Source organism: Taudactylus pleione, unplaced genomic scaffold (assembly GCF_031769625.1).
Source record: "Taudactylus pleione unplaced genomic scaffold, aTauple2 ptg000018l, whole genome shotgun sequence".
In the NCBI taxonomy this organism is placed as follows: Eukaryota; Metazoa; Chordata; class Amphibia; order Anura; family Myobatrachidae; genus Taudactylus; species Taudactylus pleione.
This window is the reverse complement of record NW_028284420.1, coordinates 8,274,216-8,296,841: the sequence shown is the minus strand read 5'-3', so window position 1 is coordinate 8,296,841 and position 22,626 is coordinate 8,274,216. Positions and strand designations below refer to the sequence as shown.

The window sequence follows — 22,626 nt, the reverse complement described above, 5'->3', positions numbered from 1 at the left end:
TGCCTTGCACTGCCCTCGCACAATAAAAAATACCATTCCAATGTCTCAATTAGAGGATGGAGCAGCAGCCTAGTGGCTTGCCTGGTTCTCCCTCAACCACTGCCGGATCAGGCAGGAGACTCTGCAGTACATTTTGTTCAGAACAATAGAAATCTTCTGGCTGCTCTGCAACAGCTACCAAATGGTGTTAGATATCACAACAAGTAATGGATAAATTACAGAATATTACTGGTAATATTAATGAAAAGCTGGCAACTAGGAACTAACATCTCATAATTGAAATAACTAGATGTAGTTCCGGTGGAATCTGTATGTAATGCCGGTGACTGTTTAGCCGCTGAATCAAATACCGACAGCAGCAGCCAGACGGATCGAAATCCTGACTGCAGCAGGTAAGTACCCTAACCCTCTCCTCTCCCTACCCTAACCCTCCCTTAGTGGTGCCTAACCCTAACCTCCCCCCGTTAATGCCTAAACCTAACTCCCCTCCCCGCACTCTATCCCTCCCAGGGGGGAGGGAGTGCCTAACCCTAACCCCCCCAGGGGGACTTAGGGGGGGTGCCTAACCCTAAGTCCCCCTGGGGGTCCCTAAACCTAACCCTCGCGGCTACACGCTAAGACACCCGGCTTACCTTCATTCGGTATGCCGGGTGTCGAGATTTTGTAGTAGGGCTAATGATAGGCATCAGGATTTCGATGCCTATCTTTAGTCCCATGTCGGGATGTCAGTGTCGGGATATCGTCGGGCAGGATAGTGCCCGCCGGTATCCTGACTACATCCCAGTTCTGGTATTATTGTGTTTTTTATGCATAATGTGCAAAAGTAGTGATATTGAAAAATGTCTAATGTTAAAGTATATGGAAAAAAAAACCTTCCACGGCGCAGTGCACGCACACACACAGTAGCTGCACTGCACAGACGGCATATGGCATTAGGTTTAAGGGCCCATTTATCATTGTATATTTCTACCCGTTTTCGGAAAATATTAAGTTTTCCCCAGATGTATGAAAGAGAGAATGCAGCAGGTATCGGAGATTCCTCCATTCCCGCAGACAGCTGCATGCCCAATAGATTTCTATGGGAGATGCGATGCTGACAAATTTGTGCGTAACAGGTACTGCAGCTGTCAGCAAGTTGGCACTTGGGATCTGATCACCTTTTCAAGTGCTTAGTACAAACACAGTAATGGTTTTGTTGGGGTGCCCCAGGTGACCACCAGTAATCTAAGTCAGACCAGAACTGAGTGGGCTTGTGATGTGAGCAAGTGCCTCTTCTCCTGCAGTCAGGTGGCCAGAAGAGGATGCAGGCCATGGATGGGAGCAAAAAAAAAGGCTGGATGTGACTAAGTAGCCAGTGGATTTCCAGATGCTTGTTGGGATTAGGTAGCATCTGTACTCCAGACAGATTGACTGGTTTCCAGACAGTCCAGAGTAATCCTGGATAGGTGGCAACCCTAATTACTGGCTGACACATTTTAAAAGATGCACAGTGGAGCTAATTATTTCACTTGTGATACTGAGATCTGTAAAACATGCACTGTTGAGGGTCCCTGAAGCCTTGAGTTGTGAAACCCTGGCCTAGAGCACCAATGATCTACACTTTTGATATCTGTATAGAAATTTAAAATGTCAGATCCATTGCTTATTCTAGAGGTTCCCAAACTCTGCTATTACAGTCCACGTTTTAAGGATATTCATGCTTGAGCACAGGTGACTTAATTAGTACCTCAGTCAATTTGATTTTACCATCTAGACTCAAGCATGGATATCCTTAAAACCTGGACTGTAAGGGCAATTTGGCTATTTCTCTTACTTGACTGATATTTTTCACAGACTCGGCTCCTCATTAAGTTTAGACATTTCATTTTAATTATGATACCATCAGAGGATAGTCTATCACCAAGTTGGGGATTGAGTTTGCCATAATTAAATTCATGGGTGGGTGGATTCAATTACCCCCTGGACTTCCAGCGGGCTTTTAGCTCCCAGGTTTAACGCCCGGAGCTATTCAATTACTGCCTGCACTAATCCCCAAGGGTACACTTGACCAAGATTTCTGTTTGCACCTCAGCAGGTTGCAAACAGAAATTTGCATTAAGTGCACCCTCAGGGCTTAGCGTGGACTTACTACAAACAGTAATGGTATAGCTCTGGGCACTTAACCCAGGCGCTAAAAGCCTGCGGTAAGTACTGTGGCTAATTGAATTCTCCCCATAGAGGCTTTTGCATTATGCATGCATGTCAAATAAAATAGAAATGTATCCTTCTGTTCCTTTAAATTACTGAACTCTGGGCCTGATTCAGACCCGCTCGCGAGCGCTCGCAAGTGGGTCGATGTTGCCCAAGTGCGCATGTGCGAGACCCGAATAACATGGGTCTCGCACCAAAGGGCGTGCTGTCGATGGTGATTGACAGCACGCCCCCTTTGGTGTGCGTGCCGGGGGCGTCGCTGCCCTGACGGAGGCATTCCCATGGGAATGCCTACCATCTGGGGCCGGCCCCACTGACATCACAAGTGATGTCAGTGGGAGTGCTTTTGGCTCTGATAGAGCCAAAAGGACTCCAGGGCTTGCGGCAGCGAAACCCTACCGCAGGGTCTCGTCGCAAGCCCGATGGTCGCGATGGTCTTGACCATCACAACCATCATTTTGGCCGCTCGCTATAGCTGTGGGTGGTCACCCACAGCTATGCGAGCGCTCCAAAAAGGAGCAGGGACGGCCCTGATTCAGAGCGAGCGCTCTGTCAGAGCGTCCGGCTCTGAATCAGGGCCTCTGTATGTTACTAGCACTTATAAATGCGACTTTAGCTATAAGCACAGAGGAGCTCTGCACCACAAATGCACCTTTAGATCTACTGCATGCCTTGAACTGCCTGGGACGCATAGTCACATTCAGTAAGTCTGCAGAATTAGATCCCACATTTGCAGAGAAGCAGCAGCTTGTAGAAACAGAGAGCAGTCCACAAACAAAATTTCATTTGGCAGTGCAAAGTTACTGTAATGAGATATAGGTCAGTGTAGGGCTCATTTTGTAGGGCATTCTGAACCAGTGTAGAGCTGGAAATCAGGTCTTGTCATACAGTACTTGCCTACTTGTGAAAGCAACATCTATGAGTGCAGCGGTAAAGTGGACGTGTACTGCTACATGTGAGAGGCGTGTCATAAAATTAATTTACAACCAAATGTAAATAAGCCCCAAAGTCGTCAGTAAAATCTCTTTGTTGATGAAAACACTCTGATACTTATCAGAAAATGCATGCAGCCATAGGGAATTGATACTAATAATCTCATTTTAATGTATATATCTCTGCCTGTAATGCAGTGCCAGATTAACGTCCACATGGGCCTGGAGCTGAAATTCATGAGGGGCCTATTGTGTGGCGCTGTTGGGGGTGTGACAAGTGCCGCAGCAGTGTGACTGGTGATGTGGGGTCATGACCAATGTGGTGTAGGTGTGGTTTACATAGGGGTGTGGCCTGTGCTGAGGGTGTGTTTAGTTCCATGGAAGGTATTGCTGGCACCTACCTTAACGCCTTTCCTCCAAACACCACTCTCAATTTATATATATACATTATATATACACACATGGGGCTCAATTCTATTAAACGCGAAGTGAATAGCGCGGGGAATCAGCTCCTGGAGCTATTCAATTCATCGCACTGCTAAGCCCGACTAAGGATCTCTTCTCGCATCCCTCCTGAAATCCGACAAAAGTCCAGACGCGATGCTGTTTTCTGCCCTTAGCACCGGGAAAACAGCATCGCGCCGGGAAGTTTAGTTGGAGAATGCCCGTTCTCGCGCCTAAAAACCCTGTTTAAGGTGCGAGAATGGCCATTCCCCGACTTAGCGCGCTGAATTGAATAGCGCCGGGAATCGAGTCCATTGAGCGCAGTGCCGCACTGATAAGACTTTGGGCACTAGAGTGTGTCCAGAGTCTATAGTGCATGCACAGGTCACCAAGAAAATGGCTGTGACGAACATTTCCCCTGTACTGAGCATGCGCAAAACAACGGGAAAATGGCCACGGCGGCATTTTTCCAGTCATTTTTTCCAGTGCTGACACCGGCGCTGACGTGGGACTCCTGAGTGGTAAGTGCAGGGTGTGCGGTGCAGGTCCCTCCTGGACCCAGGGGCCCGTGTGCACCGCACACCATGTACCCATTATAAATATGCCCCAGTATATATATATATATATATACTTACATACATACACACACACACTATATTTATATACTTACATACATACACACTCATATATATATATATATATCTACACATACACGCACACACGCACATATATATATAGACTTTTTTTATATATATATATATATATACACACATATAAAGCATATATATATATATATGTATACACACACACATTCTCTCTCTCTCTCTCTCTCTCTCTCTCTCTCTCTCTCTCTCTCTCTCTCTCTCTATATATATTAATAATTACTCTGGGGCCAGACATTACACTGACCTGTGGGAGGTTAATATGGTCCTGCTGGGCTGCCTTCCTTCCTGTTTCCTGAGCTAGGTGACAGGATGGTGGGAGCAGAGGTGTCAGTGGGCGGAGCTTCGGATGAGTCGGGGGGCGGAGCTTCCAGGGGGTTGGAGGTGGGTGGGGCTACGGCTGGCCGGTCCGTCCACCGGCCGAGGGGAAGGGATGGAAGGTAGGCAAGGGGGTGTGGGAGAGGGATAAACTTAGCTGCAGGCGGCCATGGCAGGTTAGCTGGGCTGGTGGTGACAAGAAAAAAAACAGTATTTTTTTTCCTGTCTCCACCGCAGCCAGTGTATGTGGGCCTATTTTCAAAGGGAGGCCTGGAGCTGTAGCTCCACCCGCCCCATTGTTAATCCGGCCCTGCTGCAATGGAGACCGGGTGGTGCCTTTACGGCTTCAGCAAAGCCTACCAACACTGCCCGGTCCCCATGTCATGCACATGTGCAGACGGACAGCCGCGCATGCGCATAAAGCTGGAGCATTCGGCTGCCAGCAGCCCAGCAGAGGACCTCGCGGGACCTTGTCGGTGGGGTAAGTATTTCGTTTGTATCACAGTGATACTAAACTAAAAATATAACTGGTGTTTATTATCGTTAATAAATGGGGGCCTCACTCTCCTCCAGCCTATGGCGGAGAACTGCAGTGTTTAATGAAAAACTGAAAAGTTTATTCAATGAAAGAGAGGTACTTGATATATAATTTACACTCTTGCTCAGTGAACCTCTAAAAGTTGCAGCTGGCCATTGAGGGGATGGCCCAGGCGCTTTGTGTCTAAGAATCGTGTCATATTGGCCCCTCCCTCACCCCACAGATCTACAATTCCCAGCATTACACTCCCTATCCTGCTCACTTCACTAGGAATTAGGTAGGATACGTGAGATCTACCCACTCTTCTGGAAGCTCGGGTGAATACAAATTATGAGTCTCCTGGACATTCCCGGAATATAGGTAAGTATGCTTCAGGTACGCTTTATAAATGATATCCCAAGTGTTAAAGGGGCGCCACAATGGGGCATGATTCTTGATACATGCATTGTGCACAAGTCACTCTATGAAACTTAATTGCAATATGTGATTTTTTTAAAAGCCTCCACTCTGCAACCAAACTCTGTGTCAGTCGCATCCTCAAATCTCAAGCTCCAACGTCCTCCTTGTTAAAAGTGTCTTAAGCACTGCTCCAGTTGTTTTCATGTATTTGAATAAATGCGAGTGTTTTTCACATTTGCGACCAATTGGATGCAGTCATCATTAGCAGCTTCATATGCAACACTATCAACTTTACACTTAGGGCCTGATTCAGACCCGCTCGCGAGCGTATAGCGCTCGTAAGCAGGTCGATGGTCGGCCAGTGCGCACACACAGCGTGCGCGAGCCCTGGAGCGAGTGAGAGCCTCACTCGCTCCAGGGCTCACTACAAAACGGGGTGGCTGTCTATTTGATCGACAGCTCGCCCTGTTTTGTAGGCGGGGAGGGGGAGGTGGCTGGACAAATGAAGGAACGCCTGCCGTTTGTGTGTGTCCCTTCGCAGGAAGTTCACTACTGAGTGATGTCAGTAGTGAACTTCCTGCTCTATTAGAGTAGGAAGTTCACTCGGGCTTCCGGAACTGAGACCCTACCACAAGGGTCTCGTCACAAGCCCGATGGTTGCGATAATCGCGACCATCGCCAGGCCGCTTGCAAAAGCTGTGGGTGGTCACCCACAGCTATAAGAGCGGCCTGGAGGCAGATTTTTTTTAAAAAACATCCGCCCTGATTCAGAGCGAGCACTCGCAAATAGCGACCGCCTCTGGATCAGGCCCTTAGACCCCTCCATGAGGCTGTGTTTGAGACTTTTCGGCCATCATGTTTGTCTTAAGTTAAAACTACATGCTCAGAACAGGCTCTTACTATGCTTTAGTAATGACTGCATGCTCACTGCACTCTCATACATTCCCACTTACCACGAATGCACCCCAATTCCAGCCATGGTCTCAGCCCCCTAGTCATAGAGAGCCGCACGTCAGACTTAATACAAAATTATTGGCAGAACCTACTTTGACAAGTGTTAGCGGTTTGTGATGAAGGTCAGTCCATGCAATGAATATCTTAACAAGGGATTGTTTTTTTTTAACCAGGTAGAACAGCAGGATGTGAGACAACCAACAGTTAATGTAATACAATACAGGAACATGCAATGGAAGACAGATTCAGCCAGGAACAGGTTAATAAAGGCAGTATGCAGTGTTTGTAGTATGCACCCGCAGGGTACATGTAGTGGTGGCAGTGGGACTTGCAGTTCGGCCAGCGTTGGTGGCACAATGGTTTATAGTGGCAGAACTGCTGCTAAATGTGGGACCGGTATCTCTGAGGCATGGTCTCACTACGACAGACACTCAGGGGCATGTCATGGAGGACGGAGAACATGTGGTAAGGCGTGCATGCACCGAAGGCGCATTGGGTTGGAGGTCGCACATGCACAGCATTTCACCACCTTTACTATGGAGACCCTGTCACAACCAAGGAGACAGCACAGGAGCACTCAACAAAATAAGATGCAGATTGCAAAAAAATGGTCAGGTACAGTTTAAAAAAAAAACGCAGAAAAAAGGTCTCAATTTACACTAACGACTCTGAATAAGGAACCTAGGGGTCTACTTACTAAACAGTGTTAGGAGACAGAGTGAAAAGTGATAAGGTGCCAGCCAATCAGCTCTCAACTGTCATTTTTCAAACACAGCCTGTGAGATGACAGTTAGGAGCTGATTGGCTGGCACCTTATCACTTTTCACTCTGTCTCCTAACACTGCTTAGTAAATAGACCCCCCAATCTCTAACCTGGCAACAGGATCTTTTGAATAATGTACATGCGATTTCCAAGCAAATAAAATGAATTGTGTACACCAAGAGGTGGTATATCAAGGGAGAAAACCAATTACATACAATATACAGTATATCAACGAATATCATCCCTGTACTAGAACCATAAAGAAACGTAAATTACCTATATAATACATTGGCTATCAATTAAATTCACTGCTTGTCTACCTTTCAGTGTAATTAACCTTAAATTGTATAAATAGCTTTCAGATATTACAGATACATTTAATGCATGTGGTTTATATATTGTTTGCAGCCATGGTGTATGGGGACAAACTGTGGGATGTTCCAGTTCCTTCTGACAAGTTCCTTGGCTCTGGTAAAATGAATTGGGAGCCTCAATGTCAATACCAACTGCGCCACCTGCAGGATGGAGCCCGTATTTCTGCAATATTGCCACCAAACATAGAAGGTCATTGGATCTCCACAGGGTAAGAGAACTGCATAAAGCCTATGGAGGTAATTTACAAAACGTATGATTGTGTCCCCTGTGGTACTTTTCTTTTTTCCGCACATTTGAAAGCTTGGCCCATTCCCCACAGGCATGTCGCAGGCATTGTAGTAGTGAGCTTTAATTCATTTCAATGTTTTATTGTTTACTTATAAAATACTGCTCAGTTAAATCTCAATTATTTCTTAATTTAATTATGAGGGTAAATTGAAGTTGGAACTGTCTTTACAACATTCACTTCTCTGAACATTTGTATTGCATTGATCAGCCAACCTCCTCTGCACCCAGCTCACATCACCATCAGACTGTCCCTTTCTACCAGCTTGCCGCCTCGCAGTGGATGGTATGCCGCAGGTTAAACATGTAGAACCCAAGGGCAATAATATAAACTGTGGCACAAAGATATGACATATTGTGAACTGGGGACACTACAATTTGGCATAATGTGAACTGCGGGTTTTGTTTGGCATAATTATAACTAGGACACTACTATGGGTCATAAAATAACTAGGACACTACTATTGGGCATAACATTATCTAGGGCACTATTATGGGGGCATAAATGAACAAATGACCAAACTTGTATTTCTATCTGCTCCACATTTAAGGGTTAATTGAAATAGTGTTGGCAGCCTTTCTGGGGGAAAAAAACTCATACCAACCTTCCTATCACAAATATGTTTATAATCTTTTAGGAACATTGTCCCTGAGTCTAATTTCCCACATTATAGGTGAGAACTCCTGATCCAGAACTTTTGAAACTATACAGAATGATTGATTGGAATTAACCTTAAAATTGGTAACAGGATTCAATCTAAAAACAGGTCTCATTGTGACTGGTATCTGATGACCAAGTGTAATGATATGGCCAAAATAGCTATTACAATGGTGTCATATGTCTCTTATTCTAGTCTTGGAATATTTAAATGTATTAATTATTTCAGAATTTCCAACCATTGAGAAAGCCCCACTTGATGTACACATGAATTTGTCCAGTTTTATCTTGATAAATTGAACAGTCTCTTTGAGCAAACAGAAATGTTGTCCAAAAACACACTACAGCAGAGGTTCCCAAACTCCTTACATCTGTACAGTCCTGGTGGAGAAAAGATGATGTGTCTATCAGGCATCCAGTGAGAGCTGTAAAGGGGAGGGAGAGGGCTGGGCTTCCCTTCAGCTCTCTACTCATCCAAATCTCTACAACAAATGCTGTCCCTCTATCCTGTGCCCTCTGGAATGCCAGGTCAGTCTGTAATAAACTGGTCCCAACCCATGACCTTTTCATCTCCAAGTCCCTGAATCTTTTAGCCATTACTGAAACCTGGATTTTACCCTCTGACACCACTTCTCCTGCAGCTCTCTCCTCTGGGGACCTCACCTTTTCCCACACCCCACGACCTGGGGGTCGCCATGGTGGTGGTGTTGGGGTCCTCCTATCCCCTGGTTACTCATACCAACCCATACCCTCTGAACCATCCCTTACATTCTCTACATTTGAAGTCCATGCCTTACACCCAGTACACCTCAGAGTAGCTGTCATTTACCGTCCCCCTGGCCCTCCCTCCAAGTACCTTGACAACTTTGCTTCCTGGCTCCCTCACTTTCTCTCCTCAGACCTTCCCTCCATTATCCTAGGTGACTTCAATATTCCAATTGATATCCCCACAGAATCCTCGGCCTCCAAACTCCTCACCCTCACATCTTCACTTGGTTTCTCCCAATGGACCTCCTCACCCTCCCATGTGAGTGGCCATTTGCTTGATCTGGTCTTCACTCACCGATGTGATATTTCTGATCACTCCAATTCCCACTTTCCCACTTTCTGACCATCACCTTCTCTCTTTTAACCTGTCCCTCTCTCCTTCTCCTTCTCTACCTCCAAAAGCCACCATCACTAAGCGTAACATTGACGCTATCGACACAGTTTCCTTTTCTTCCCTGCTTGACTCTCTTCTCTCCCCTATCCTCTCTCTCTCCTGTCCTGACCAAGCCACTTCCTTATACAACGCCTCCCTTACTTCTGCTATGGACTCTGTTGCTCCTGCAATCACTACTCACACTCGCAGATCTACTCCTCAACCCTGGCATTCCAAATGCACCAGATACCTGAAAAAAAAGTGTTCACGAACCGCCGAGTGACAGTGGAGAAGATCACGCTCTATGGCAGATTTTCTCCATTTCAAATTTATGCTCTCATCCTATAGTGCTGCTCTCTCCCTCTCTAAACAGTCATATTTCAAGATCCTCATCTCCTCTCAGTCCTCTAATCCCCAGCGTCTCTTCACCACTTTCAACTCCCTCCTTCGCCCACCCCCTCCTCGTCTCCCCTCCTCGTCTCTCTGCCCTTGACTTTGCTACCTACTTTACATCTAAAATTGATTCCATATGTCAGGACATCATATCCAACCAGTCCCCCAGCTCTCCACCTCCTCCTTTCCCAGATCACCCCTCCCAATCAACTTTACCAACTCTAGCATCCTTCTCCCCTGTATCTGGAGAGGAAGTCATGGCCCTTATCCGGTCCTTCCCCCCTTCCACCTCCCCCCTTGATCCAGCCCCTCCCGCCTCCTCCGCTTCCTCTCTCTTTCTGCCTGCTCCCATCTTGCCCACCTCATTAACCTCTCCCTCTCATCAGGCACTGTTCCTTCTGCATTCAAGCATGCCCTTGTCTCCCCCATTCTTAAAAAACCTACCCTTGATCCTAACCTTTTTTCTAATTACCGACCCATCTCTCTCCTCCCTTTTGCCTCCAAACTCCTTGAGCGGATTGTCTACAAACGCCTTACCACTTTTCTTTCCTCCCACTCCCTCCTTGATCCTTTTCAGTCCGGCTTCCGTTCTCTCCACTCCACTGAAACTGCCCTCACAAAAGTCAGCAACGACCTCCCTGCTGGAAAATCCAAGGGCCACTACTCTCTTCTCATTCTCCTTGATCTCTCTGCTGCTTTTGACACTGTGGACCACCCTCTCCTGCTTCATATCCTTCACTCCCTTGGTCTACGTGACACTGCCCTCTCCTGGCTGTCATCCTACCTCTCTGACCGATCTTTCTCAGTTTCCTCTCATGACTCCTCTTCCCCCCCACAGCCTCTTACAGTAGGTGTTCCTCAAGGTTCTGTTCTTGGACCTCTTCTATTCTCCCTCTATACTTCCTCTCTAGGTGAACTCATCAGCTCTTTTGACCTCCATTATCATCTCTTTGCTGATGATACTCAAATCTACATTTCCTCCCCTGATCTCTCCCCCTCTCTTCTGACTTGTATCTCCCACTGTCTCTCTGCCATCTCTTCCTGGATGTCCCAGCAATTTCTTAAACTTAATATGTCTAAGACAGAGCTGATCGTCTTCCGACCCTCCCACATAACCTCACTTCTCACTATTTTTTTATCAATTGATGGTATAACTATCTCATCTAGCCCCAAAGTGCGCTGTCTTGGAGTAATCCTGGACTCATCCCTCTCCTTCAAACCACATATCCAGAACCTTTCACAGTCCTGTCGTTTCCATCACAAAAATATTTCTAAGATCAGACCCTATCTCACCCAGGATGCTACAAAAACCCTCATACACTCACTGGTCATCTCCAGATTGGACTACTGTAACCTCCTCCTATCTGGCCTCCCCAAATCCCATCTCTCTCCTCTCCAGTCTGTCCTCAATGCTGCTGCACGGCTTATTTTCCTCTCCAAACGCTCTACATCTGCCTCCCCTCTCTTACAAGCCCTCCATTGGCTCCCCTGCCCTTTTAGAACCCAATTTAAGGTTCTCCACGCTCACTTACAAAGCCCTCACCCAATCTTCCCCAATCTTCATATACATCTCTGATCTCATCTCCCTTCACTCTCCTCTCCGCTCTCTTCGTTCAACTAATGCACGCCGCCTTTCATGCCAGTTGATTACTTCCTCCCACTCCCGCCTCCAAGATTTTGCCCGCACTGCTCCCCACCTCTGGAACTCTCTCCCACTCCCCATCAGACTCTCCACCTCTTTGCAATCCTTCAAACGGGCTCTCAAGACTCATTATTTCATAAAAACCTTCCAGCTGTCATTCTAACTCCCTGATACATACACCTTCCTCCCCATCTGTGTCACCCTTGTTTGCCTTCCCCTCCCCTTTTAGAATGTAAGCTCTTATGAGTAGGCCCTCTAACCTCTTGTACTTCTCCCTACTTTAGTTTCATCTACTTCTTACTCATCACTAGGGCACCTAACACTTGGTTGCTTATGCTCTGTTGCTTATCTGGGTGTTATGATCACTAATGTAGCAATATGTATTATCCATGTCCTGGTCCTGTATTGTATTGTTCTGTAAGTCGCTTGTCTACAACTTGTTTATGTGCTTTGTAAGGTGCTGCGGAACATTTGTGGCACCATATAAATAAATGATAATAATAATACTGCATCTGTGTAGAATAACACAGTGACATACTTTTATTTTTTGAACTCTTATACCCCAAATGATATTAAGATGACTTGTAGATGTTATACCTCTGCTTTGGCGGTAAAATAAACATTTATTAATCCTGGTCACAACTTTCTTTTTGAGTTGAATGTTTTAGCTGACTATAGAGTATCAAATGAGTTTGAAAAGTCAGCATTTAATTTAGGAAGCATTTTAGTACATTTTTGTTGCAAAATAATAAAGATTGGCAGACAATGATAAAAGCATATACTGTACATATGGTTTAACTTTTTTTTTTTTCTAACTCTACCACCTTTAGATGCGAAGTCCGACCTGGACCAGAATTTCTTACCAGATCCTACATGTTTTATTCTAATCATTTGTTTAAAGCTCTCCAATTTTACTACATGGACCCCCAGTGCCATCAGCCTTCTTATTCTCTTGTGATCAAGGGAAAATTGCGCTTGCGTCAAGCGTCATGGATAACGAGGGGGGCTACAGAGGCAGACCATCACTTGCACAAAGTTGGAATTGTGTTTTACAGCCAGGAGACCATGAGTAACATTAGAGCACAGATGAACAGGACATGTGCTGGTTTTGTATCCACTGGCAGGAGTTGGGCACCAGGAAGAGTATATGAGCTTCTCAGTGACAAAGCAGATAGAGACTGTACTGCTGCCATCAACTTCACTATGCATGAGTTAAGCCTGGTGAGACTGGAAAAACAATACAACTCTCAGCAAATGGGGGGACTGGTGGAAAAGCTGTTTCTGGGAGACATCCACACAGAGATGTCGGAAAGAATGCATTACCGACCAAATGGATACCAGCAGCCACTACAGAGTGCCCTGGTGAGTTTCACCTACACTTAAGTTTAGGAAACATAAGGCCCTACAACTATAGAACAAGCCCTAGCAAAGTGCTGGCAGGGCATGCCTGACATCCCCGATTTACCTACTTGTAACCTACACCAATCTACAACACATTACTAGGTCAACTAACTATAGTACTTTGACGGGGCTTACAGGCTAGTTGAAGACTAAAACATAAAAGTACTACAGCATATGTTGGCACTACATAAATAAATGTAAACTATAAAAGCCTTCCTTTTATTAATTGAAATAAGTGATCCCAGTTACTGCTATAGCTTTATTGTTTCTTTAGCACACAGTACGACCATTTTATTTACAACAGAGGTAGGCAAATTGTGGCACTCCAGCTGCTGTAGAACTACACCTCCCAGCATGCCGTCACAATTTTACCATGCTCTAACAACACAACTGTGGCAGGGCATGCTGGGAGGTGCAGTTGCACAGCAGCTGTAGTGCCACAGGTTGCCTACCCCTGGTGTACAATATGTTTTATTAGGGATGTGTACGGGCAGGGCTGGCAACAGAAAACTTTAGGCCCAGTACACTGATATCTCTGGGACCCCCGACCCTACGTCCCCCCTCGGGAACCCGGCGGTCAGAATCCCAAGGGCCAGAATCCCGACGCCGGCATCCTGACAGGGTTAGGATATCGTTGGTTGGTATCCGAACCCTCCCTCCCCGGTGCCTAAACCCAACTTCCCCCTTAGTGCCTAAACCTAATCCTCCCCCTAGTGCCTAACCCTAACCCCATTACTTACCTATGGGATCCCAGCTGTTGTGATGCCGGCGCCGGTATTCTGACAAGTGTCGGGATTCCGGTGTTGGCATTCTGAACGCCGGATCCCTGCGGTTGGGCTTATGACCGCATCCCATCAAAATATCATACACCTGTATGTCACTGTATTCCAAATCCTGCCTGTAAATAGATATCCTACTATGTGCTGGCTGCTCCGGTCCAGATATAACTATAAGCTCAATGTGCACGCTGGCCGGAGGCAATCACCGACCTATACACACACATTTATATACAGATATAAATTTATATATAAACACATTAATATATATATATATATATATATATATATATACACACATTCATTTATACATATATGTGTATATATATTTATATACATATATATATTGTGATATGATCGGGGTAGGGGTCCCTCTCCTGGGGTAGATGGACACCTCCTTACACATGGCAGCCAGGAAACAGCACTCCAGTCGTGGGTTTTCGTGGCACCAGTTTTTATTGTGCAACACCAATAATCAAATAAACAAAACCTAAAATAAATCCTAGCCCATCTGGGCTCTAACTAGACAGTAGCATTCCCTCACTAACAGAACACGAAACAAGTTCATGTCCACAGTACCTTCAGGTTTGTATCAAGCAGTGTCGGAGCAAGCTAACCTGCAGGACTGCCCTCCCAGGTATGAGACACTGCACCAAGACATTACACAGCTCTTATGAGCCACTTCCAGGTGTAATCACTCATTAGCCTGCTCTCAGGCTGAAAGGCCTAACACCTGAAACAGCCCTGTGGATGGAGCCCTCCCTTCTCTCTCACATCCACACCCCCAGGACCCATTCTCCTGCTTTTACCAAAAGCCGACACTCAAACCTGTTTGTAAAACAGACTTCTCCTGGGAGCTAAAACACATAGGACAGGAACCTGGGACACACATAGAAGCCATTCCACACTTCTCCAGTGCTTCTATTACATATCCCCCCCTTTGTTTCGACCTGTGGGGTGGAACAACTGCAGCCCCCAAACAATGCACACGTGACAAAGCATCTGCATTGGCCAGCTGGCTTCCTGGCAAGTGTTCTACTGTGAACTTAAAGGTTTGCAATGCCAAGAACCACCCTGTTATTCTTACATTGCTGTCCTTGTTCTGTGACATCCAATTCAAAGGGGCATGGTCAGTGATCAACCTGAACTTCCTTCCCACCAAGTAGTACCTGAGAGTTTCTAACGCCCACTTTATGGCTAATGCTTCTTTCTCGACCGTAGCATAGTTTCTCACATGTATATTTAATGTTCGGCTTTAGAAAAAAATCAGGTGTTCTACACCCTCTTTGCTTTGGGACAGGATCGCTCCTATGCCTACGTCTGATGCATCAGTTTGTACAACAAACTCTCTGTCAACATCAGGGGTCATCAGAACTGGTTGGGTACATAATGCTATTTTTAACTCCTGAAAAGCCTTCTCTGCTTCAGGACTCCATTCCACCATGCCTTTCTGTTTGCCTTTGGTAAGGTCAGTCAGTGGGACTGCAATGGTGGCAAAATTGGGTATAAACCTCCTATATTACCCAGTAATCCCTAAGAAGGCTCTCACCTGCTTCTTATTCAGGGGTCGTGGCCAGTTTTATATTGCCTCAATCTTATTGAGCTGTGGCTTTATCAAACCTCTGCCAATGGTGTATCCAAGACACTTTACTTCTTCCATCCCTAGAGAACACTTTTTTGGGTTGGCTGTCAACCTGCCTTATAGATGGAGTACAACACCGCTTGTACTCTGGGCAAGTGAGACTGCCAATCAGGCATATGAATGACCACATCATCCAGATAAGCAGCAGCATACGGTCTCTGGGGCCTTAGAATCCTATCCATCATTCTTCAAAAGGTAGCAGAGCAGATGCCCCATGTAACCCAAAGGGCAACATCTTGTATTGAAACAACCCTCTGGTGCAGAAAAAGCTGTCTTTTCTTTGGCGTTCTCAGTTAACGGCACTTGCCAATACCCTTTGGTTAAGTCAAGAGTGGTTAAATATCTGGTTGTCCCCAGCCTTTCAATTAGTTCATACACCCTAGGCATAGGGTAGGCATGGAATTTGGACACACTGTTCAATTTCCGGAAGTCATTGCAGAATCGCACACTCCGGTCTGGTTTTGGAATGAGCACAATGGGACTTGACCACTCACTAGCGATTCTTCAATTACACCCAACTCTAACATTTTTTTAATTTCCTTCTACACTGATTCTCTTTGGGCTTCTGGTAACCTATAGGGCTTTAGGTTAACCTTAACCCCTGGGTCAGTGATTATGTCATGTTTAATGACCGTGGTTTGCCTGGTATGTCAGAAAACAGCACCCTATTTCTGATCAGAAATTCCTTAACTTCCTGCTGTTGACTTGCTGACAGGGTTTTTGCCACTGTCACTTTGGGAACCACAGGCCCTGGGTTTACTGGAGGGGCTCGGACAGCTGACAGTGCTGCTCTATCCTTCCAGGGTTTTATAAGATTTACATGGTATATCTGTTCTGGCTTTCTTTTCCGCGGCTGGTAAACTTTATAATTGACTTGCCCCACTTTTTATAAGATTTCAAAGGGGTCCTTAGCCAAAAGTTTACTTTCCACTGTGGGACCAATACCAAGACTCTGTCCCTAGAAGCAAAGTTGCGTAACCGAGCATTGCAGTTGTATACCCTCTGCTGTGCCTGTTGAGCCTGTTCCAAGTGCTCTCTTACTATCGGCACCACAGCAGCAATTCTGTATTGCATTTGGGAAACATGCCCAATAACTGTTTTATACGGGCTGGACTGCCCCCCCCCATGTCTTTTTGGCAACGTCTAGTAACCCCCTTGGGTGTCTCCCATATAACAAATCGAAAGATGAAAACCCGGTGGAGGATTGGGGAACCTCTCTTATGGCCAACAACAAATAAGGCAACAAGTAATCCCAATCTCTACCATCCTTGTCGACTACTTTTCTTAGCATATGTTTTAATGTCTTGTTAAACCTCTCCACTAATCCATCAGTTTGGGGGTGATAGACCAAAGTTCTTAACTGTTCAATTTTGAACAGGCGGCATAACTCTTTCATGACTTTTGACATAAATGGGGTACCCTGCTCAGTCAGTATTTCCTTAGGTATTCCCGACCTATAAAGACATGGACTAACTCTCTAGCAATGGACTTGGTTGACGTATTGCGCAATGGTATACCTGGTAGCGTAATACATTATCATCAGAATATATTGATGGCCTCGGGCAGACTTCATTAAGGGTCCAACCAAATACATTGCTATTCTTTCAAACGGTACCTCAATAATGGGTAATGGGACTAGAGGACTTTTAAAATGTGGTCTGGGAGCATTATACTGACATTCAGGGCAAGATGCACAAAAGTCAGATACCTCTTTATGGACCCCATGCCAAAAAAACCTCTGCAAAATCCGCTCAGTGGTTTTCGCTACCCCCAGGTGGCCTGCCATTATATGACCATGAGCTAGATCTATCACTGTTCTTCTGTATGCTTTGGGAACTATTAATTGTTCCACAATATCTTCCCCTTTCTTAGTCACTTGATACAAAAAAATCTCCCGACATACTGCCATGTGAGGATATGACAGAGGACTATCGGGGTCCATGGGTTTACCATCGATCACTTTGACCTTCTCCCTGGCTCTAGCCAGAGTAGGGTAATTTAACTGCTCTACGGCAAAGACCTCTCTTCTGACCTCTAAATCAGGCAGACGATCAACTGGCTCACTAACACTTCCCACCTCAGTGGGAGGCAAATCAGTTGGCGAGCCACCATCATGCTCCGCATTCTCTAGTTCACTAATCATACTAGAAAAAGGGAACACTTCTGACTCTGAAGAAACTTCCTCTACTACTACACCAGTAACCTTCTCAAACGGGTCAGGGTGATTTACCACTGTGCAAAATCGGCTTTCCCACAACTTCCAGAAGTGAGCAAAGTCTCTCCCCAATATTGCATCATACATTAAGCCATGTACCAAACCCACAGAGACTATCGCGGAACCACATGGTGTCTCGATGTTCACTTCTGTAGTAATATAATACCAAGTATCCCCATGTATGCAGGTCACACCAACAGTTTTCCTTTTACGCTTCAGGGGGTTCAACAGTTAAGCTTTCATCAGTGTAACCAGGCTACCAGAATCTAACAGCGTCTCTACTCGGTTGCCTTCTACAGTGAGTACACACGTGTTTATCTGTCTCAGCCTGCTGGTCAGTAGTACAGGCTGGCTGTGCAAAGAAAGACAACCTGAGGTTGACATGAGCAGTATCACATTGCATAGGTTCAGAGGTGAGTGAACAATTAGCCGCAATATGGCCGAAACCACCACATCGGAAACACTGAATCATATTATTATCGTTTTTTACGGGGCAGAAACCTTCCTGACCTGGCTGGCCTGTCTCCAGGTTCCACACCCTCAGTCTTAGGTACATTCCAATGCCCAGCACCCTTCTACCCTGGAACAGTCTTACCAGGGTCGATGGGAGTCCGCCGATGCGCCATCGGTGCTCGGTGGTGCAGACAACAGCTCCTCGGCTGCCACGTGCCTCTCCGCCAATTCAACTAAATGGTCTGCGGACTTAGGGTCTGCATGGCTTGCCCACTTGCACAGAGTTGCAGGTAGCGATCGCAGATACTGGTCCATCACGACTCTTTCCACGATCTGTGGTAATGTCAGCATCTCAGGCTGTAGCCATTTTGTGGTTAGACGGACGAGGTCATGCATCTGTGAGCATGGAGGCTTTTCCATTTGGAACTCCCAGTGGTGGACTCGTTGGGCACGAACAAATGTGGTGACTCCCAAGCGAGTTAGGATCTCCCGTTTTAGTTTTACATAGTCCTTTGCATCAGCCAGGCACAAGTCATAGTAGGCCTTTTGTGGTTCTCCAGACAGGAAGGGTGCCACAAGACTTGCCCACTGTTCCTTGGGCCAACTCTCCCTTTCTGCGGCTCTCTCAAACGCTGTGAGATATGCCTCCACATCATCACTTGGAGTCATCTTCTGTAAAAAATGACTGGTGCGTATGGAGCGAGTGTGGGTTGGAGGGTCAGTGGTTGCATCTCCAGACCGGGCTACCAAGTGTTGTACTACCTCTTTTAAGGCCTGGCGGGTTTCCTCAATAGTGACTTGTTGTTGCCTCTGGGCTGTCTCCAAGGCCAACAGTTGCACATTGGTAGATTCCTGCTGAGCTCTGGTAGCTTCCTGCTGAAGTTTGTTCATTTCCTGCTGAGCTGCAGTAGCTTGGAGCAAGGCCTTAACAACATCCTCCATGTTATCTTTAGGTGCAGGTTGGAAGCTGAAGCTGGCTTCTCTAAGCATCTGCTGACGCCACCTTCATGGACTTCACAGAACATGAGTTGATATCCCACACAACAAATTGGTGTCTGTCACTTTAAATTTATTTTAAACGTAGAGCTTTTCCTCTTGCTGCAATTTTCGGTGTGCATACCCGCTTTCTCCACCAATTGTGATATGATCGGGGTAGGGGTCTCTCTCCTGGGGTAGATGGACACCTCCTTACACACAGCAGCCAGGAAACAGCACTCCAGTCATGGCACCAGTTTTTTTTGTGCAACACCAATAATCAAATAAACAAAACATAAAATAATTCCTAGCCCATCTGGGCTCTAACTAGACCAGGGGTCTTCAAACTTGGCCCTCCAGCTGCTGTGGAACTACACATCCCAGCATGCACTGCCACCTTTTTGATATAACAGCATGCTAAAACTATGTGCAGTGCATGCTGGGATGTGTAGTTCCACAGCATCTGGAGGGCCAAGTTTGAGGACCCCTGAACTAGACAGTAGGATTCCCTCACTAACAGAACACAAACCAAGTTCACGTCCACAGTACCTTCAGGTTTGTATCAGACAGTGTCTCAGAGCAAGCTAACCTGCAGGCCTGCTCTCCCAGGTATGAGACACTGCACCAAGACATTACACAGCTCTTATGAGCCACTTCCAGGTGCAATCACTCTTTAGCCTGCTCTCAGGCTGAAAGGCCTAACACCTGAAACAGCCCTGTGGATGGAGCCCTCCCTTCTCTCTCACATCCACACCCCCAGGACCCATTCTCTGGCTTTTACCAAAAGCCGACACTCAAACCTGTTTGTAAAACAGACTTCTCCTGGGGGCTAAAACACATAGGACAGGAACCTGGGACACACACAGAAGCCATTCCACACTTCTCCAGTGCTTCTATTACAATATACACACACGATTTACATATATATTATTAAAAAATTACAAAAAATAAGAAATTACTTACCTGGCATGAGAGACCCTTTGTACATTTTTCAGCTGGACCACCTAAAGAGGAGTGATGCTGGCGCTCGGGATCCCAGTAGTCAAAATCCACATGTCGGCATCCCGACAGGGTTAGGATACCGACACTTGTTGGTAGGTATACTAGCCCTCCCCCCAACCCCACTACTTACCTTTGGGATGCTGACAGTCAGGATTCTGACAGGTGTTGGGATTCCAGCGCCGGTATTCTAAGCACCAGCATCCCCTGCGTTGGGATACTGAACGTATCCCCTGTATTATATTGGATATATTGTCCTTACTTTGGAGCCATTTAGTGGGCATATTCAATATTCCTGAGAATGATTCAATGGATTATTTTAGGTGCTGGTGGCATCACTAATGGTGCCCATACAGGGTGCAATATAGCAGTCGATCCGACAGATTGGTACAATATTGCCGCTATATCATACCAATACCATGATATCGTGTGTGGGCATGATATCAGACAGTGCGTGCTCCCGTGGGGTCGTACATCACACCTCCAGATATTACTGCATGTTCACTTGATCTGGGGATGCGATGTAAGATCCAATGCAGCGCTATGCTGGTGGGGCGGCGGCATATCAGGCGTTCAGGGAGCGGATCACTCCGTCGCGTCCCAAGGTGCATATCGCACAGTGTATGGGTAGCTTTAGGCATTATATACATAGATAAAAAACCGTACATCCCTATTTGAGGTTCATCATTGCAACATCTAGGCAGTAATGGCAAAAACTGATTTAAGCTAGCATAATATATGAAAGTATTATTTTCATGTGTATATTGCTACATATTACCTGCCATTTTAAAAAATAAGTGTATTTGTTGGGATACAACTTCTTAATTCACTGACCAAGTGATCATTGGCAATGAATTTTAGCATACACAGGGCGACAACATTTAGATTTATTTGTTCAGTGATCAGATTGTTCAGCAATGCATCACTCATCACACAAAAATGTCCATTGATACAATGTCTGATGTCAGAAATAATCCACACTTGTTGATCACAATCATCTGCTTGACTTGATCTTATGTAATAAATACACAGAAAATACATTTTATTTTTAAACAATTTCTTTATGGTGGATAAGCACATAGATGTGTGCATTAATATTTATCTTTGAGCATCCTGTGCAATTAAAACTCTTAAATAGGGATACAGGGCTTTGACATCTGGAATGAATTACACCAATGCACTAAGATTCGTACACTAGGGTAAATTGGCACCCATGGCACAAAGCACTTGCACCAATTGTTAATGCATTGTTAGAATGATCTAGATATCCAATGGTCATTTGAAATCTGAACATCTTTTACAATGATCTCGCATTTCAATTCAGTCTTCCACTTATTTTGTTTACAGCACCATGTCTATCCATGTCATGTCTGTGGAATTATATACAACGCTGATGAGCACCAACCACCAGTCCTTCCCCAGACTCTGCAACCACGAGGCCATCTCATAGGAAAATGGGTGAGCAGCCAGTGTGAAGTGCGCCCAGCTGTCCTGTTCCTCACCCGCTATCTGATATTCAATGAGGATAACCGCACATGGGAAGGATTCTACTATCACTATGCTGACCCTCTCTGTAAACAGCCAACTTTCACACTTCATGCTAAAGGACACTACGCTAAAGTAGTGAACTCCAATCAAGTTAATGGAGGCACAGAACTAGTGTTTATAGTGAGCAAAGTTTGGGTTAAACCATTAAGCCAGGAAATTTTGCAGATGTTGAACACCTCTCCGTCTGGAAACTGTGGTGTGGCTGGATTATGGGTCATAGGGGAGGAACAGGACATAACAATAACAGGAGGCTGTGATGTGATGGGTATAAGCCTTCCACACACTGAATATGAACTTTTTAAAATTGAGCAAGACAACATTGGACGCCATCTCCTGTACTTGGGTGAGAGGCCAACCGATGGCTCCAGCCCATCGACACCCGACAAACGGCCCACATCATACCAGCCCCCTCTTATCGAATGCTTTGATGAGCTCACACTACCTTCCAAGCAAAGTCTCTCTATGGATTTTGCACTGAACATTGCACCCTTATTCTTGCCACATTTTTGGGCTCTGCTCTTAATGTTTATTGTATTACATATTTTAAGACTGCACTGATTCACTCAGGCTGTTTTTTCAGGTGCAGCTTTCTGACCCTGTCAGAGCTGGGACACATATTCCACTAAAACAAATTGAGTTGAGGTTCTGCTTTGTTTGTTTTGTTTAAAGATATTGTACATAGTATTCTATCTAGCTAATGCACTTGCTGAAAATATATATATATTTTTTTTAAAGAGAAGATTTTCCTCTGCAGATGTCTCGGTTCTCACAGAGACAAAAGACTAAAGTGAAAACTAGCAGACCCTGCACTGGGGAAAACAAAATGGCTGACATTTGCTGGCCTAATGCTGTAAACACTGCACTTTCTCTGACAGGACTCCAGAAGCAACCTGCAAGTGAACTGCATACAACAGGTGTTTGTA

The 22,626-nt window shown here is 45.6% G+C and overlaps 1 protein-coding gene across 1 annotated transcript in view; it reads left to right on the top strand.

The window, feature by feature from the left end:
* The window catches only part of APCDD1L (APC down-regulated 1 like), a 73,895-nt gene extending 51,619 nt beyond the window's left edge, over positions 1–22,276 (top strand). Inside the window, exons 2-4 of the mRNA XM_088482670.1 lie at positions 7,609–7,783; positions 12,525–13,056; positions 21,503–22,276. Of these exons, the coding sequence (XP_088338796.1) occupies positions 7,609–7,783; positions 12,525–13,056; positions 21,503–22,261 (1,466 nt within the window). The 3' untranslated portion in view covers positions 22,262–22,276. The remainder of the gene's footprint in view (positions 1–7,608; positions 7,784–12,524; positions 13,057–21,502) is intronic.
* Positions 22,277–22,626: the final 350 nt, after the last annotated feature.